Genomic DNA, 19,811 nt, shown 5'->3' with positions numbered 1-19,811 from the left:
TTCTCCCCAGGTAGTTGCTGGCTGTCTTAACAGAGACTCAATTTGGACTTTGGTGGTGCTGAGTGGTCTTTGGGTCCTTACCCTGTAACAGATACATCCCCTGAGTTGTTGCTAAGTGCAGCTATTTCCTGGTGTCACAGGAAGACAGACAAGGGGTTGCTCATCTTTATAAAACTTGTTCTCCATCGATTAGCCGACAACTGCAGAATTTGGCATGTTAAAATTACCATTAGCTGTCTGTGAGCCACCAAGCCACCTCTACTGTCCTTCTGCAGGTGTCCTGGTTTCCCACATCTTCAGAAACTGGCCCACCTAGTCTCAGGGCGTGCCTGTGGTAGACAAAGACTTTCCTTTTGTTGGCTCAGTAACCACCCATCATTTTTTTTTTACTACTTTTGTAAGGCAATCAAGAAATCAGCAAAAGATTCCAAAAGGCCCAGGAGTATTTTGAAGGTCTAGGTATGTTTCGGGCAGTTTTTGCCATGTTTACAATGCAGTCAGTGAAATGTGTTTCTTCCTCGGATGATGCTGTTGACAACAGCCTGTGGCAGTGGCAGCCACGAGAGAGACACACTTGCCATCAGAGAAGCTAAGGGAGGAAACCATGCACAAGGCTCTGCCCTGGACCCCTCTCTATCTGGGCCACTGCAGGAAGGTGCTGTCCACTCAGTCAATGCTTCCTGGAACTGTCTTCCCAGAGATGTGTCTTAGTTGATTCTAGAGCTTAGAAAGCTGATGGTTAAGTAGCTTTAAGTATTATTATTAAGTAACCACAGTAAGGTTGGCTGGTTTTATATGGTTGGATCTTATGAGTTCTTTATGTACTTTGGATGATGATAGTCCTTCATCAGATAGTTTTTTTTTTTTTTGCAATCACTTTAGAGCTTGTTTTTCCTCCTTTGTCAAAGAAGAAAAATTTAATTAATGATTAATTTTTAATTTTTAACGATTAATTTTAATTAATGATTAATTTTAATAATTTTTTAATGTACCCTGCCTTTTGCGTTGTATCTAAAAGGTCACCACCAAAACTCTCATGGTCTCCATTTCCTCCTGAGCTGTCGGTTAGGAACTATATTTGCAGTTAAATCTTTGAGCTGTACTGGATTAATTTTTATGAAGGCTGGGCAGTGTTTCGCTTGTTTGTTTTGTATGTGGGTGTTCAACCAATCCAGCAATGTCCTTTCTCCGCTGTATTGACATTACTCCTTTGCTGAAGACCAGTGAGCTGATATCTATCTCTGGGCTCTTAATTCTGCTACATTCGTCTACCTGCACCAGGTAGTGTGAGTCCTAAGGCTTTATCTCTCATCACTATGTCGGCTGTTTTGGGGGTTTTGCTTCCCCACATAAAATTTAAATTAATCCCCCCCCCCACTCCCAGCTTGGACTCGCTAGGTAGCTAAGGATGACCTTGAAATCTTGATTTTCCTGCCTCCACCTGCCAAGTACTGGGTTCAAACTCTGGCTTTGTGAACTCTAGGAGACCCAGTCTCCCAACTGAGACAAACTCCCACCTCTGAATCAGTCTTTTGATACTTACAAAATTCCTTGCTAGGATTCTGATTGTGCCTTCCTGACTCCATATAGCAAGGTTGGCGAGAGCAGGTATGTCCACAGCTTTGAGTCTTCGAGTCTTCTAGGACATAAGTAATCTGGTAGAGCAGGCCAGCTAGCTCTCAGCCAGGACTGGAAGCCTGAGAAGGAATGCCTAGGAGAGAAGCAAAGGTCAAGAGATATGAGGAGGCCCTAAGGCCCTTGGGCCCAGGGTTAACAAGGGTAGGAGGATGAAGGCAGTTAGCTGACAGGAATTAGAGAGGGCAGAGGAGTAACAAACATGAATTAAAAAAAGATATGGGGGGTATCAAACTCCATTCTGCTCCCCACTGTCACCTCTGGGTGATTCTGTGTTCTCACCTGCTAAAACTGGGTCAGGAGAACACAAAGCAGAAGTGTGAAGAGGTCTCTAATAGACCTGGAAACAACACCAGCCAGAAAAGAGAACTTGCGGGCACCATGGTCCTTATATGCAGCTCCCATCCCTCTTCCACGCAGGGTACAGTGTCAGCATCCAGCCCAGAAATCCTATCAGGCAGAGGACAAGCCTAGGTCTTGGGACAGGACCATGGGTCTGGAGACGCCGAGGGGTGCATCTGAGTCCTGCGAACTGGAGTTGCAGGGTGTAACCGGCTGCTAGTGTTCACGGCCTTGTAAGAAGCTGAGGGTCCCTAGGCAGGAACAGCTCAGGATGCCCTGGGGTAGGCACCAATGGGAGGGGCACCGGTGTACGTGTCCCTAGGCTGATTGTGTGCCCTAGGGTAATGGTCTAGACGCCACAGGTCAGGAGGGGCGGAGCTTCTCGGTACCAACCCAACCTCTGGCCAACGGCTGTCCTTAGGAAGCTTGGGGTGTGGGTCTGTGTTCCCAAGTGGGTCCCTCCCTGCGTTCCTCCTTGCCGTCACCGGATACGATACTGTCGTGGTGGGCTGTGCGAGCTGGAGCAAATGCGGCGGAGCGATGACGGAGCTGCGTTTGGGTGAGTGATCTCAGCCGGACAGTTATAAAGAACATACGCTGTGTGCTCCCTCCGAGGCTTCCCTCTCTACACTCCCCTTCCTTTTCTAATCCCACCCGGGAGGCAGGGCTATCTCAGGTAGCTTCTGGTGTCCCCAGGGAAATGGGAGCTAAGAGCAGAGGAAAGGAGGCCACAGGGGATCCTGCAGGTGGGGTGAGGACCCACCCCTGGCCGAGGCGCACGCACCAGGCATTTCTTTAAACTTTTTTTCATCTCCTTGAGCACTGGACTTAGCTTTATTACACCTTCCGGTGCTCATTTTCTCCTTACGCTGGACATTTTGTGTTTTTCTTTGTCCAGCTTGTTCCTTTTCATGATAGACCAGCGTAAGTGATTGCTAAAGAATACAGAGTTAATAGCTCTGTCGATAGTAGGCTGACTTTAAATCTCCTCTTCTACACCATTAATCCAAAACTCTTCATTTTAGCCTCGGTCATATTTTTTTGGACAAAGGTAGACAGCAGCTACGTTCTTTGCCAAAATATCACAAGAATGGCCCTTAGGCCACTAATATTCTTCCCGTCTGAAACTTGAGCTGGACCCTCATAATTTATATCACTCTCAGCGCTGCTGTCTTCCATGTCCTACTAGGATGCACATCAAACCCGGCTTAAAGAGTTCAACCACTTTTCTAGTCCGGGGTTGCAGAGCCCACATTCTGCTTGAAGCTACAGCAATACCCTGCTCCCAGGTATCAACTTCTGTTTTAGTCACCGCTGTCGGGGGCAGGGGGTGGGGGTGGGGCAGGCTCCGGCAGCCAGGGCTTTGCTAGAAAGAACAGGACTTCACAGAGTGAAGTTAGATTTTTCACTCTGAGGGGGATTAGGGAAAGAGACACTCACAAACTCTCCTGGTGGTTTTCTACCCCACCTCTCTCCCTCTCTCCCTCTCTCTTTCCTCTCATGCTTTTCCACAGCTTTTTTTTTGTTTGTTTTTTTTTTTTTGTTTTTTTTTGTTTTTTGAGACAGGGTTTCTCTGCAGCTTTAGAGCCTGCCCTGGAGCTAGCTTTTGTAGACCAGGCTGGTCTCGAACTCACAGAGATCCGGTGGTGGCGCACGCCTTTAATTCCACAGCTTTTATATCCCAACACAGTCTTTCAGTACAAGAGTCAAAACGGTTGTATTCCATTTCTCAAGTGAATGAACATAGGTAAAAACATGTTTTTCATCTCCCTCACATGATTAAACATTTTATGTATTACAGGTGAAAGACAAATTATCCCAAGAACCCACATACATTCATACCTAAGCAACTTGCTAAAGAATAGCTGTGCTGGCAAGCAGAGTGTTCTTGTCAGGTCTTTTACTGGCAGGCTGCATTTTGCAGTTATAGAGAAAGGGCCAATTACTTTATTACTTATCTTGAAAGATAACCTATTTATTTATTTATTATTTATTTATTTATTTATTATGTATACAATATTCTGTCTGTGTGGATGCCTGCAGGCCAGAAGAGGGAACCAGACCCCATTACAGATGGCTGTGAGCCACCATGTGGTTGCTGGGAATTGAACTCAGGACCTTTGGAAGAGTAGGCAATGCTCTTAACCTCTGAGCCATCTCTCCAGCCCCCTTGAAAGATAATCTTTTTTTTTTTTTTTTTTTTTTTTTGGTTTTTCGAGACAGGGTTTCTCTGTAGCTTTGGAGCCTGTCCTGGAACTAGCTCTTGTAGACCAGGCTGGTCTCGAACTCACAGAGATCCGCCTGCCTCTGCCTCCCGAGTGCTGGGATTAAAGGCGTGCGCCACCACCGCCCGGCCTGAAAGATAATCTTGTAAGGAATCTTAAAGGATTCACAAACCTAAACTTTTATAAATGAAAAAGAATCAGTCAGCTCTGCTTTAAATCTTTAGGGTACATATCCATTCATTAGTAGTTTTTTTTTTTTAATGTCAGGATATTGAGGGCAAAAATGGGTTTAAGGAATTAATTGTCACCTTTGATCATCAACCAAACCTAGCAAGGAGAGTAGTAGTCAGCCTAAAAACAACTGAGCTGCTTTGTTCTTGTTCCCAGACCTTAAAGAGTTCCACACTCAACTCTGTGGCTTTCTCAAACTTTGGCTTGTCTTCTTGGGCTTTTCACCTCAAAGTTATTTAACAAAAACATCTTAGTCTAACTACATTATTCTCAGAGCTTTGCTTCGGCTGAGATGCGCTCTGAGACCCTGTGCACACATCTCCCGACAGGAAGGTTAAAAGAACTTAAACTAGAGGAACTGCTGCAATTCAATAGTTAATCATTAATTTGAGCTACAGTCCATGCAGCTCCTTAGGCGACAGTTACAGACCCAGGCAGTGAAACTTTTCTTATATTTATTTTGGTTTATCAAAACTTTGCATAAGCTATCATTATCATTATCAAATTCGACAGTATTTAGGGAGGGGTCATGTCCTTGACAATCCACGGTAAAAAATGCCCAATAGAACGGAATGTTTCTGAGCGATAAACACACTACATTACAGGCAGTGGAGATCTCCCTACCTACACACACTCACACCACGCTAGATGCCAGAGAAAGAGAGCTGCAGCAAACATGTAAAGGCACAGCAGCAGAAGCAAAAGACGTTCCGAGGTCTGCAGTCCTGTGGCCTTGCCTAAACGAGACTGTTCCATCAGAGGATTCCCTTCTGCTGGGCTGACACCAAGGGCTTCAATTGCAGCTCGCAGCTCCTCTGACATGGCCCATGGCACTCAGTCCCCGTTCTGTTGCTGTGGAGAGACACCATGACCGCAGCAACTCTTCTAAACGAAAGCATTTAGTTGGGACTTGCTTATAGTTTCAGAGCCCTACGGTCTCAGTCCATTATCATCACGTTGGCATACATGGCACTAGAGCCAGAGCTGAGAGCTCCATCCTGACCCCCAGGCATCAGGCAAAGAGTGAGAGAGGCTGGGCTGGACATGGGATTTTTGAAACCTTAAAGTTAAACAAACAAAAGCAAGCAAACAAAACAGTGATAGCACTTCCTCCAACGAGGCCACATTTACTCTACCATGGCCCCACCACCTGAGCCTTCTCAAGTAGTGCCACTCTCTGGTGACTAAGCATTCAAATATGAGCCAGTAGGGGCCATTCTTACTCAAATCACCAAGTCCGGTTTCCCAGATATGATTTTAATATGCCCATGTGCCCCTATAGGCTCAACTCACACCTACATCCATACAGGGTGTGTCAGTACAGGTTGGAGTTAGGGTAGACCTAACACTCCGCAGACTGGTTGCAGAGTCCAGAAATGGATCCACGTGTGTGTAGCTAAGTGAATTTTTGTTTGCTTGGTTTTGTTTTTAGGCCAGTTTTCTTTGTGTAACCTTGGCTGTCCTGGAACTCACTCTGTAGACCAATTGGCCTCTAACTCAGAGATCCACCTGCCTCTGCCTCCCAAGTGCTGGGATTAAAGATTTGTGCCAGCACCACCTGGCTAGTTAGGTGTTTTTAAAAAATGATTTAATTTTATTATTTTAAGATTATGGGCATGTGAATAGGTACCTGTGGAGGCCAGAGGTATCAGGAGGCCCTCTTAGAGCTCAAAGTACAGGAGGTTGTGAGCCGCCCAATGTGAGTGTTGAGGACTGAACCCGGGTCCTGTGCAAGTGCAGTGTGTCCTCTGCACCGCCGAGCTGTCTCTCTAGTGTGACTGAAAATACTTTTTCTTTTTTAGATTTATTTCTATTGTTTGAGAGTTTCATATATATGTTTTGATCAAATGTACCCTATATCCCTCCCCTCCATCTCCTCTTCTATTCCTCAATCCCGACTTTCCTCACAACTTCATGTGATTATTTATTTATTTATTTATTTTTTAAAAAAAACCACTGAATCTATTTGATGCCACCTGCATGTGCTTGGGTGTGGGGTCATCTACTGGCGCATGAGAAGTCAAGAGGCTGCATTCCTGAAGAAAGTAGACTCTTCTTTCCCCCGTGGCTGAGAGTTACTAGTAGTCCTTAGCTAGGATGGGACTTCTTGAGCCCCCACCATCTGTGATGCGATTTAGCCAGTGCTTTTTTTTCATTTTATATAATAGCCCCATTCCTCCTTTTCCCCTCCTTCTCCCCTCGATCTCCCCCATCCCATCCCCCCATCCAGTCATTAGAGGGATAGGGTCTCCCTTGGACAGTCAACAAAGGCTGGTATATCAGGTTGAGGCAGGACCAAGCCACTCCCTCCTATATCAAGGCTGAAGAAGGTATCCCACCATAGGGAATGGGATCCAAAAAGCCAGTTCATGTACCCAGAATAAGTTCTGATCCCACTGCCAGGGGATCTCTCAACAGATCAAGCCACATAACTGTCACCCACATTTAGAGGGTTTAGTTTGGTCCCGACCCATTCATGAGCATTGTTTAATTTTCATGTGTTTGTGGGCTTTCTGGAATTAATATTGTTGTTGAATTCTAACTTTAAGTAATGGTGATCTGATAAGGTACAAGGGGTTATTTTATTTTATTTTTTTGTATCTGTGGAGGTTTACTTCGTTACTGAGTATGTGGTCGATTTTAGAGGAGGTTTTATGAGGTGCCGAGAAGAAGGTATATTCTTTTTTGTTTGGGTGGAATGTTCTATAGATATATGTTAAGTCTATTTGAGTCATAACATCTGTTAGTTCTCTTATTTCCCTGTTAAGTTTCTGTCTGGCAGACCTGTCTGTTGGTGAGAGTGGGGTGTTGAAGTCTCCTACTATTAGTCTGTGGGGTTTGATGTGTGATTTAAGCTTTACAAAATTTGGGTGCCCTTGTATTTGGAGCATAGATGTTCAGAATTGATGGATTTTCACTGTGATGAGTGTAAAATGCCCTTCTCCATCTCTTTTGATTGATTTTTAGTTTGAAACCTATCTTGTTAGATATTAGGATAGCTACACCTGTTTGTTTCGTAGGTCCATTTGATTGGAAATTTCTTTCCCAACCCATTGCTCTGAGGCAATATATGTCTTTGAGGTTGAGGTGTGTTTCTTGCATGCAGCAGAAGGATGGCGTCCATTTTCGTGTCTAATATGTTAGCTGGTGTCTTTTTATTAAGTGAATTGAGTCCATTGATATTAAGAGATATTAACGATCAGTGATTGTTAGTTCCTGCTGTTTTTCAGTGGTAGTGTTTGTGCGTTTCCCTTCTTTGGGGTTTGCTGGTGTGAGACTATCAGTAGCCTGTTTTCATGGGTGCAGCTAACTTCCTTCGGTTGGAAGTTACTTTTCCTTCTAGTGTTTTCTGTAAGGCTGTATTTGTGGCTAGGTATTGTTTATATTTGGTTTAGTCATGGAATATCCTCTTTTCTCCGTCTATGGAGACTGAAAGCTTTGCTTGATATAGTAGTTGAGAAGCTGTTTGTAATTCTGAGAGGCCCGACTTTATATGTTGCTTGTCTTTTTTCCCTTTAAGCTCTTAATTTTTTTTTTTTAATTTTGTGTGTTTTAGTGTTTTGATTATTATATGATGAGAGGTTTTTTTTTTTGGTCCAGTCTATTTGGTGTTCTTTAAGCTTCTTGTACCTTCATAGGGATATCCCTTTTTAGGTTAGGAAAGTTTTCTTCTTTGATTTTATTGAATATATGTTTTTGTGCCTTTGAGCTGGAATTCTTCTTCTGTTCTTAGGTTTGGTCTTTTCATGGAGTCCCAGATTTCATGGTTGTTTTGTGGTAAGCAACGGTTGAATTTAACATTTTTTTTGACTAATGAATTTAGTTCCTTTATTATATCTTCAACTCCTGAGACTCTCTTCATCTCTTGCATTCTGTCGGTTATACTTGCATTTGTAAGTTCCGTTCGTTTACCCAGATTTTCCATTTCCAGAAATTCCTTGACTTGTATTTTCTTTATTGCCTCTATTTCAGTTTTCAAGTCTTGAACTGTTTTCTTCACCTGTTTGATTGGTTTTTCTTGGCTTTTAAAAAGGGATTTATTGATGTCTTCCAATTTTTGTTTGTCTTTTCCTCCATTTCTTTACTGGAATTTTAATTTTTTACTTAAGGGCCTCTATTATCTTCATCTGCGTTGGGCCGTTCGGGTCTTGCTGATGTAGGACCACTGATTTCTGGCAGTGCCATATTTCTCTTTGTGTTGTTGAATGTATTCGTACACTGCTGTCTATCCATCTCTTCCTCCAATCAGTGTATATGGAACCTGAGCCTCTGGGGATCCCTCTTCCTCCAATTGGTACTACTACAGGTAAGGCCTGTAGTTCAGGAGGTCACTCTTCCTCCAAGTGCAGTTGGGGCCTCTTTCTCTGAGTACACTTGGGGCCTGTGGCTCCAGTGGTCACTGGTACTGTCCCTTCAGATGCAGGTGGGCTGGTGGGTCCAGTGATCGCTGTCCCTCCAAGTGCTGGTGGGGCCTGTGGAGCTGGTGGGGCTGGTGGTTGCTGGTGCAGAGGCGGGGGATAGGTTAGTGGGAGAGGGTGCTGCTGCATGATCGCTGGGGGTGTTCTGAGTGGGGGAGGAGCAGGGGCTAGGGTCTAGAGAGCAGGGCTCTTCAACCAGGTGCTCAGACACTCACCTGTCGCTCTGAGTGCAGTTTTGTTTAGACATAAACCTCTAAAAACACACCGTGTGTGTGCGGGTGTGTCTGTGAGTGACAGAGGACAGCCTTGGGGAGTGACAGTCCTTACCTTTCACCTTGTTTGAGGCAGGGTTTCTTTGTTGTTCTTCACTGTGTGCAGGCCAGCTGGCTGTGAGCTTCCGGAGTCTCCCACCCCCTCCCACCTCTTCACAGGAGTGCGGGGATTTTACTGGGCTCTGGGGATCTAAACTGAGGTCCCTATGCTTGTGTGGCTGTGACCAAAGCTTTACCCACTGAGCTCTTCTTCTCCAGAGCCCACACATGAGTCTATTTGGATCTATGTCTTTTAGGTCTATTTGAAATTATGAGTTATGAGAATACATAACTTCTAGAGACATGACAGTCATCTGAGGTATTAGGGGCACAGCTCAGCGGTGGAACACTTACCCAGTACTCATGAGCCCTGGGTTTCAACCCCAGCGCGAGAAAAAGTCCTAGAACAGGCCTACAGGGGACAGAGGGGGATCTGGCCCTAGCCTCCTCTGATGTAGCTGTAGTGACCCCAAGATATTCATTTTGGTTCATTTCTATAATTTACCCAGGGAAGGGGTGCTCAGTGGCATGAGGACATGGGGCCCAAGGGGATTCTGAGGGCCCAAGGGAGTAGCTGGAGTCAGGAGCAGGAAGTAAACAACTTTCCCTCTGAGTGCTCAGCCAGGCTGGAGCCTCATCTGGGATTGGGGCTGCCTGAGATAGGGCACGGTGGTGGCTACGGTCCTGGGGATGACCTCTGAATCCCAGGAGAGGCTTGGAGGGGAGTCAGGCCCAAGAAGGGGATGAGTAACTGGATCCCATGCTGCTGTTTTTCAGGAAAACAAAGATACTATTTGCTTCACCTCGGGATCCTCCTCATAGTGCTCGTCTTGATCTTCTTTAGGTGAGAATCCAGGCTGGTGAGGAGCAGCTCCTGAGACCCTGATGGGGACCCTGAGCCGTGAGCATGCCCATTTCTATGGCAGCAATTTGGGTGCTCTTGGCCACTCCCACGGTGGCAGGTCCAGCTTTTGCCTGTCCTCATGGTGAAGCTTTGGTTGCAGGACAGTTGTCTTCCTCTGATTCTGCAAATGGGTCTGGGTCTGGATGCTCAGTCTTTGGTCCTAGCGATATGTGTGGGGGGACCTTGGGGGAGGAGAGGAAGGCAGGCCTGGGGACCGAGCTGCAGCCTTCTCTAGATGCAGATGGTCTGTGAACACTCACAAAGCCAAGACACTGCTATGTCTACTGGGGATTCTGTGGACACGGCCAGGGAAGAGTCCTTCATGTGACCTTGGGCAATAGGCACCTCTGGCATGGAGAAGGGGCTGCCTGCAACTGCCGTAGGCGTCCAGATTCAGACCTTGTCCCCAGGGTCCTTCCTCTTGCCACCTCTCTTCCAGTGGAGGTGGGCATGCTTGGTCTGTCACGTGGCTCTCCATCCCCACTGAGAACTTGTGTGCTCACTGTGGTGGGTACAGTGGTGCATTTTGGAGGGAGGGACATGCAGTCTCAGGTCTGTGTCCTGAACAGCTGCCCCTGTGCACACCCTTCCCACAGCTATGGGTTCCTGAGCCAAAGAAGTCAGGAATTGGGAGACTCAGAGGCTGTGTCTAGGTGAGTGGGTGTCGTGTGTGTGTGTGTGTGTGTGCTGTCATATGACTCTGTGTGTTTATGTGTGTGTGTATGGGTTACTAGCTAGATGAACTTTCTGTTTTATGCTGCTGTGTTGCCTCTGACTTTACCACTACGTGGATGGGTCCAGTCCTTCGCTAGGCTGCCCAGAGCAGCCTCTGCTGCCCCCTGCTGTCTGTAAATATATTCGGGGCGGGAGCACTGCTGTCTTTCCTGTCTTCAACTTCATCCTCCCTTTGGTGCCTGCTCATTCAGGTCTGTTTGCCTGGCGCACAGCTGCCAGTGACACGCATCTCCGTGACCTTCCTGTCATCCTGAGCTCCTGTGCTTTCTTTTTGCAGGATGGTCCATGCCCAGCCAAATGTTCTGACACCCAGGTGAGTAGATTTAGTCAGTGCATGTGCAGTGCAGGAGTCGCAAAGGTACCGAAGGACAATTTGTTTGCTCTGGGGAACAGTTCAGCAGCACACACCTGAGGCCCTGGGTCAGTCTCCAGCACTGGAAAAAAACAAACCAAACTCAGAGAAAACCAAAAGCCTGATTGTGCTTCTCATTGCCCTCACCTCACTAACCGTTTCAGAGTGCTCAGGTCATCTGATTCAAATCTGGAGTCCAGAGCATCTTCTGGCTCTCATTTCCCATTTGGGCTTCTGGTCCTTGTTTCCTGTCTCTCTCAACAGGGGTTTTCAGATGGTGGCCGCAGTGGCCGTAAACTCACTTGCTTTTATGACTGTGCTGGGGTGTGGGTGTGGTCAGTGAGAGCTGCTGATTGGTCCAGCCCCCACTCAGGGATGGTGGACAGCCCTGGGGGAAGCTGAGGGTGTGGAATCTGAGAAGGGTTCCTGCAGACGTGTTTGGTCACATGTTGCCTCCGGCTCTCCTCCCATGTAGTAGAAAAGATGTCCTTGTCTTGACTCCGTGGCTGGCTCCCATCATCTGGGAGGGGACCTTCAACATCGACATCCTGAACGAGCAGTTCAGGCTTCAGAACACCACCATTGGACTGACCGTGTTTGCCATCAAAAAGTAAGCAGAGGGTGCTGGAAAGATGGCTAGAGGATAAAGCACTTTCTTCAGGGACGTGAGGACCTGAGTTTGATTCTAACACCCATGTAAAGGCCGGGCATGGAGTCACACCCCTGTAATCCCAGTACTGTGGCTGGAGGGGAGAGACAAGTGGATCCGGGCAGCTTTCTGGACAGCATGGGCAAACAGTGAACGTTAGAGTCAGAGAAGGGACCCTGTCCAAAGAACAGAAAGAAATGATAGAAGAAGACACCCAAGGTCAACTTCTGCCCTCCACACAGGCACACAGGCAAGGAAACATGAATATATACAATGGGCACACACACACACACACACACACACAAACACACACAAATTGTCAAGGTGGAGGCCAGGCATATCACATATCAGTGTTTTTAGGATGCAGTGTGGGTGGGGCTGGTTCACTCTGCCACCTTCCTGAAGGGCTCACAAGGGAATGAATCCAGCATTGCACCCTTCCAGAACCAGCTGCCTCTCTCTGTGTGCTCACAGCCAGGTGCCATTTACATTCCTCAGGACACACTTTAGGTAGGTGTCCTCATCCCCACAGCTGGCAGCAAGGAACAGGATGCCAACAGAGCTGTGACCACTTATGTGTCCTCAGATGCAGGACAAGGTGGACAGCAAGGATTGCTTGAAACCTTTATCCGCAGCCTTGCATACACTGAGTGACAGACCTGTGAGGCCTTGAGACTCTGGGTCAGGCTGACTCGGGGTCACAGGCAAGAAACTTTCCCTATAGGAGCCTATGGAAGGGGGGCAGTGTAACAGTCCCGTGCCGAAGGCTGTGGGGGACTAAGAGAAGTCATCTGTGCTGCCAGCATATGAGAAGGGGCATTGATTCTCTGCAGTGCTAGGTGGGATCCAAGGGTAGCTCTGAGCCCTTTATAACAATCAGACATGAGAAAGATTTGGGTCTCAGCTGGAGGGATCCTAGGCACCTTGAGAATGCCTGCGGTGCTAGGGACAGAGAACTTCACAATAACAAAACATAAACACTACCTTGTCTGGGTGCTGCTGGGTACGTGAGCAAGAGCCCTGCCAGAGGTAGGTGCTCTGTCTGTGGGAAGAAGGCCTCTGAGGGAACTAGCTGGGGCCCCATGGTCACTTTTACACAGGGAACACAGCCACTTGCCTGTTTCTGACCTTGAAGTAGGGAGGCTTGGCACACTTGCCAGGTGATGGGGATCTCCATTCCCATGGTGGTAGCACATGGCCCTGGGGGGGCATCAAGGGAGAAGCAGTCATCCGAGGCAGGTGGAAACTTCTTGGGCTGGGAGAGGATATAGAACCTGGGTTACAAGCCTTCCGCCATTATACCTGAGGGTTTGGATAGGCTTGCCCTTCTTTCTAGGGTGTCTGTCTCCCCTTCCCTGCATACTCTGAGATGATTTCTTCCTTTGGTGGAGTGAATGTGGGATGAGACTTAGGTACATAGTGAGTTACTAAGTGTCTTGTCCATAGGCAACTTCAAGTCTCTGATGAGGAAGGTCTGGAATACAGAGACCCTTTCCTTTCCTGAGACAGGGCCTGGAGGGTGCCACAAAGGAGGGGTGTGGGTACCAAGCTCTTACAGATTCATCTGGTTCCGCCAGGGTTTAGAAAGTGCGGCCCTGTTAGCACAGGCTCAGCTCAGGCCAATGCAAGGGTGTGGGATGTGGATTGTGTTTGGAGGGAGCTGTCACTTCTGTGGGGAGGGTGACAGACTCATGGAGAGGTGGCCTGCTGAGGGGCCTGACAAGATAAGAGAAATATTCACGGCATCTGCCTAGAACCCCTGGTCTGGAATCATCTCTGCTGCCTGGCTGAAACCTTCCAGGCCTCCACCTCAGGGCTTCTTGCTAAGATGTGGTGCTGATGTTACACCCTTCTGGAGCAAAGGCAGGTGAGGTGAGGAACAGCCTGCAGACTGCTCAGGACAGCTGTAAAGTGGGGATTCTGCTGCTTCAAGCCTCATGGTAGCTATGGTTTCTGCAGCCTGGGCCCCTGCCCTGGTTAGTCTTGACCTAGCTGTGTTAAACCTCTGCTTACCCCTTTGTCACCTTACACAGGTATGTGGTGTTCCTGAAACTGTTCCTGGAGACAGCAGAGCAGCACTTCATGGTGGGATACAAGGTCATCTACTATGTCTTCACTGACCGTCCTGCCGACGTGCCGCAGGTGCCCCTGGGGGCAGGACGGAAGCTGGTGGTGCTGACTGTGCGCAACTACTCCCGCTGGCAGGATGTGTCCATGCACAGGATGGAGATGATCAGCCACTTCTCTGAGCGGCGCTTTCTGCATGAGGTGGATTACCTGGTGTGTGCAGATGTGGACATGAAGTTCCGTGACCACGTGGGTGTGGAGATTCTCTCGGCACTCTTCGGTACCCTGCATCCTGGCTTCTACAGAAGCAGCCGGGAGGCCTTTTCCTATGAGCGCCGGCCGAAGTCCCGGGCCTACATCCCCCGGGATGAGGGTGACTTTTATTACATGGGGGCCTTCTTTGGGGGGTCAGTGGTGGAGGTGCACCATCTCACCAAGGCCTGCCATCAGGCTATGGTGGAGGACAAGGCCAATGGCATAGAGGCCGTGTGGCATGATGAGAGTCATCTGAACAAGTACCTGCTATACCACAAGCCTACAAAGGTGCTGTCCCCAGAGTACATGTGGGACCAGCAGCAGCTGGGCTGGCCCTCCATCATGAAGAAGCTGAGATATGTGGCTGTGCCCAAGAACCATCAGGCAATCAGGAACAGATAGCTATTCCTATTGGAGAGGCCAGGCTTATCTCCAGGGTTACTCCAGGCTGTGGAACTGGGAAGAATTTGAGAGACATTATGAAGTGTCGCCATCTATCCCACGTCAGGGTCTGGCAGGCCCAGTACCACTTGTCTTACCCTACACCGAGCCCCTGGAGTGGCAACCACCCTCAGCTCCCACTGTGTCTCTACTACACTCTTGATGCTGGGCCCTCACTGGGACTCTCATTTGATGTCCTGTTGTTGCCCTGTGTTGTGGAGGTCCTGTAGCTTTGGGTTTGTGGGTCAGGCTCATTCTCGTGCTCCAGTAGATTATAGACGGGGTGAATGTTGGGGCCAGCCAAGTCCTAACCCCAGTTCTGGGTCTGGGCTGCTTCAGGGTTGGTCTGCCAGTCAGCTATCCCTCATCTTCACTACCAGGGAGAGCTCTCCAGCATTGTCCCAGATAATTCACCTCTTGCAGCAATGAGCAAGATATGCAGGGTGGGGGGGCGGCTGCTAGTTCTTCTGCTTCCACACCCGCGGGGTCAGCCCTCCCACACCTGCACCATTAGGACATTAGGACCATTGGGACAGCTTTATTGCTCTGCTCAGGTAAGGTAGACAGGCTTCTGAGTACTGCCAGCTGATGAGGAGTAGGCACAGCCCTCCTACTCTTAGGACCCCAGGGCCAGCTCCTCTACCTGTCTTAGGGCATCTCTCCTCCACCAATGCCACCATGTGTCTGATGAGTAACTGAGGCGCTGGTAGCATTGGGGCTGAGTCACCCTCCCCTCTGAGCACCAGGCAGATCTGCTGCACTGCCTAGGTGAGGGCCAAGCAGGGCCCATTTCCTGAGTGCTGCAGCTGGTAAGGGGAGGGTCAGCTCTGTAGGTGGTAAGGAATGAGGGGGTGATGAGGGATCTCTCTCACCTTCCCATACCACCACATGCCAGGCTAGTAGTGGGGACAGCTCTCCCATGCTTACAACTTTGGGGCTGCAGGAATCCCCAAGGATGACCCCAGCTAAGACTCCTAGCAATAGTGGAGAGGGTGTCTGAACTGTCTCTAGTAAAGAGACTGGTGACTACCCTAATTGTCAGCAAAGACCCCCATCCAGTAACTGATGGAAGTAGATGCAGAGATCCACAGCTAAACAGTAGGTCAAGTTTCTGGACTCCAGTCGAAGAGAGGGAGGAGAAATTGTGTGTGTGTGTGTGTGTGTGTGTGTGTGTGTGTGTGTGAGAAGATCATGATGGGGAAACTCACAGAGACAGCTGGCTTGAGCTAGTGGGAGATCATGAACTCAGGACTGACAGCTGCGGAGCCTGCATGGGACTGTACTAGGCCCCCTGAATGTGGGTGACAGTTGCGTTTCTTGGTCTTTTTGTGGGGACCTTGGCAGTGGGACCAAGATTTATCCCTGGTGCATGAACTGGCTTTTTCGGAGCCTACTTTATACAGTGGGATACCATGCTCAGCTTTGATGAAGGGGAAAGGGGCTTGGTCCTGCCTCAACTTCATGTGCCCAGCTTTGTTGACTCCCCATGGGAAGCCTTACCCTCTCTGAGGAGTGGGTGGGGATAAAGGGAAGGTGTGGGGGAGGGGGAGGAGGAGCAGGATGGGGAACCGGGATTGGTATGTAAAATGAATAAAAATATTAAAAAATAACAGCTTTGGGACTGGCTCATCCATACCTCCACCAACAAGGTTGACTCTATTGTGTTACCCAGGTGAGGTGCAGGGCCTGCTCTCCCAAGTGTTGCAGCTGGCGTTGCTTGTTTTTTTTTTTTTTTTTTTTTTTTTATTGAGGCAGAATCTCTAGTAGCTTCAGCTAGTTTCAGCCTTATTATGTGGCCAAGGATGGTCTTGAACTTCTGATCCTCCTGCATAAACCTCTGCAGTGCTGGGAGTATAAGCATGCTACAACGCTTAGTTTTAATGTTCTTAATTTTCTTAAAAATCTTATTTATCTTGTTCCAAAATGGTTTCTGGGCCCTGAAGTCTTTTGTGTCCTTGGCTGGTTTTCCATTTCTCACATTGTAAGGGTCTTGTCTTTTTCTGTGACAGGATCCCTATGGATTCCTGACCAGCCTGGAATCTGCTACTAGACCTGGATGGCCTAGAACTCAGAGATCCACCCCCCTCTGCCTGTCACCGCACCTGGCCAGAAATCTGTTCCCTCTATTAAAAGTGGATAAGCCGCTAATAGTCAATATTCCAAAAACCTCTCCCATCCTGACACGCCATGTATGAGCTGCCTGCCAAGCCTTGGACACTCTTGAGACTTCTGAACAACCTAGATGCCCCTCAACTGAAGACTGGATAAAGAAAGTGTGGCACATTTACACATTAGAGTACTACTCAGCGGTAAAAAAAAAGACATCTTGAATTTTGCATGCAAATGGATGGAATTAGAAAACACTATCCTGAGTGAGGCAACCCAGGCCCAAACTCAACAGAATACTAGCTATAATCAAAGGACATTGAGGCTATAGTTCATGATCCTAGAGAAGCTAAGTAAGAAGATGAACCCAAAGAAAAACATATATAGACCCCCCTCCCCCGGAAATTGGAAACTGACAAGATCTGACAAAATTGGAGCATAGGGTTGGTGGGGTAGAAGGAAGGGTAGAAGGGGAAGAGGAGGGGAGAAAGGGAGGGCTGAGGAGAACTTGAGGGAATGGGATAGTCGAGATGAAGGAAGGACAGATATGAGAGCAAAGAAAGAGATGTCTTGATTGAGGGAGCCATTATGTGGTTAACAAAAAACCTGGCTCTGGAAAAATCCCAGGAATCCACAAGGATGACCCCAGCTAAGACCCTAAGCAATAGAGGAGAGGGTGCCCAAACAGTCTGTAGTCAGACTGATGATTATCTTAAATATCGCTATAGAACCTTCATCCCACAACAGATGGAAACAGAGGCAGAGACCCACATTGGAGCACTGGACTGAGCTCCCAAGACCAGTTGAAGAGTAGAAGGAATGATAATATGAGCAAAGAGGTCAAGACCATAAAGGGTTCATCCACTGAAACAGTTTACCAGAATTAATGGGAGCTCACCAACTCCAGCTGGACAGGAAGGAAACAGCATAGGTCCAAACTAGTCCCTCTGAATGTAGGTGACAGTTGTATGGCTGGGGCAGACTGTGGGGCCACTATCAGGAATCCACAAGGATGACCCCAGCTAAGACTCTGAAACCTCTTGAGCCAGTCCTATATGGCTCATTATGTCACACTCGGCACCACTGTCTTCCACGCTCCTACTAGTGTGGTCCCTTAAGCAGCACTTGCAGTATTCAATTGCTTTCCTAACCCAAATTACCAAAGTCCAAATTTCTCCAAACGAAGACACTATCAGGTTTATCACAGTAATACTCCAGGCCATGGTACCAAGTTCTGTCTTAGGGTTTCTGTGCTGTGAAGTCACACCATGACCCTGATGACTCTTAAAAAGGAAAACATTTAATTGTGTTGGCTCATGTATATTTTAGAGGTCCAGTCCATTATCATAATGGTGCAACATGGTGGAGTGCAGGCAGACATAGTGCTGGAGAGGGAGCCGAGAGTCCTACATCTTTCAGGCAATAGAAAGTGGTCTCCTAAAAGGTCACATCTACACCAAAAAAATCCAGAACTCCTAATAGTGCCATTTTCTTTGGGAGCCGTTTTCTTCCAAACCACCACAGCTTCCTACCTGTTAGCAAACTTTCCTTTTTATGTTAAGGTTAATCCCATCTCCACAGCAGCCCAGGGCAGCACTAGAGAATTTTCCCTGTAGAACATTAAACAGTCCCCCTTTTCAGTAAGCCTACTTACTCTGCTGCCCTCTCCTGTATATTCCCCTTTCTCTCTTTCTCTCTGCTTATTCATAAACAGGGTAGGCTAGCTGTTGTGACTCACCTAATTGCGGGATCAATCAGGTATGGTGTGAATGGCTTCTTTAGCCTGAAGTTGCAATCCCTTTCTAATTTTCCACATAACCATTCCAAGGCCTGGCATCCACATGCTCTGGCTTCTTTAAGGAGTGACCTCACTTATCAGTACCTATTTCTTCTGTTAGTTTCTCTAGTTGGAATTGTAACACAACACACACACACACACACACACACACACACACACACAGCACAGTGGAGGAAGGACTGATTCTAGCTTATAGATCAGGAGATACTGTCCATCCTGCAAGAAGGCAAGGTAGATGAATCATCTCTGTCTCTGGGCATGGGAGCTTGACACAGTCTAGTAGACCAGGAGGTAGAGGGCTCAGGGCAGACCCAGAGGGATTCCACTGCATTCAATGTCTTCTAGTGAGGCACAGTTTTAAAGTTTCCAGTTTTCCCAGCAGAGTGCCTACAGCTAGTGTTCAAGTGTTTATGCATGTTGACTGTGAAAATTATTCCATATTCTCATCATAACATCAAGGAAACTATCCCACACACATAGACACATCCACAGAGACAGGCATATGCAGACACTGATTTGGATTCTCACTGACTCTGCCACATAAATACACAGAGATACAGATGCACATGTAGAAATCAGGGCACACGAACACATATACAAAATATGCGTCTCCCACAGTGGCACAGGTTCATACACAGACACATATGAGAGCTGACATAAATATGCACACACACTGGTATATGAATACTTGTATACACAAAGAGACAAATATCCAGGCACAAAGCATGCACTCACATACACAGACAAAGACCAAAATTCAAAACCATGCATACACATGAACTCCCAGACACACATGCCCATGTGCTCTCTCACATACGTGCATGGACAGAAATGTACAGTTCCACTTGTTCACAGGCACACCCGTACTTCCACATTTGCACAGAAGCAAGGCAGTGGATTTGCACTGTGCTGTGGCACAGAACAGAGGACCAACGGGAGATGGGCAACCTGGGAGACTTCAGTCTGGTCTGAGTTCCCAACTCTTGGAGCCTGAACTGAGAGAAACGAGAAGCTCTGAGCAGATGGGAAGTAGAATTTGAAGGTTTTTCTAGAAGCCCAGCTGCTGAGGGGGATGGGAGTGGCAGGGAGGACATGCAGAGTCAGGGAGGTGTGCAGGGTCCTTTTAAGTATGTGGTTAAGACAGAACACAGGAGCCAGAGTGCCAGAATGTGGTGGGGAGAGACAAGAGTTGAGCACTCTGGGGACTGTGGTGGTGGGGCTGGGTTCTGTATCTACCATTGCTATGTGGAGAGGAACTGGAGACTGTGTTTGGAGCTGGAAGTTCTGGGAAGGGAGAGGAAGCGTCATGACTGGTTTTGGTGGCAATAGAGCCTGGACATGG

General features: G+C 47.8%; 1 protein-coding gene across 2 annotated transcripts; it reads left to right on the top strand.

Moving 5' to 3' along the window:
* The first annotated feature begins 2,391 nt into the window (after positions 1–2,391).
* On the top strand, positions 2,392–15,077 carry LOC119819595 (histo-blood group ABO system transferase 2). Of its 2 annotated transcripts, XM_038337860.1 has the most exons (6): positions 2,392–2,536; positions 9,940–10,006; positions 10,663–10,719; positions 11,079–11,114; positions 11,629–11,763; positions 13,836–15,077. In XM_038337860.1, the coding sequence occupies exons 1-6, from the start codon at positions 2,518–2,520 to the stop codon at positions 14,524–14,526; spliced, it is 1,005 nt and encodes a 334-aa protein (XP_038193788.1). In that variant the 5' UTR covers positions 2,392–2,517; the 3' UTR covers positions 14,527–15,077. The 2 variants fall into 2 exon arrangements, with proteins under 2 accessions (XP_038193788.1, XP_038193789.1); XM_038337861.1 differs by lacking the exon at positions 10,663–10,719.
* The last annotated feature ends 4,734 nt before the right edge of the window (positions 15,078–19,811 follow it).

The sequence above is a fragment of the Arvicola amphibius genome, chromosome 7 (genome assembly GCF_903992535.2).
Source record: "Arvicola amphibius chromosome 7, mArvAmp1.2, whole genome shotgun sequence".
NCBI classification, from domain to species: Eukaryota; Metazoa; Chordata; class Mammalia; order Rodentia; family Cricetidae; genus Arvicola; species Arvicola amphibius.
This window is presented reverse-complemented; position numbering and strand designations above follow the sequence as displayed.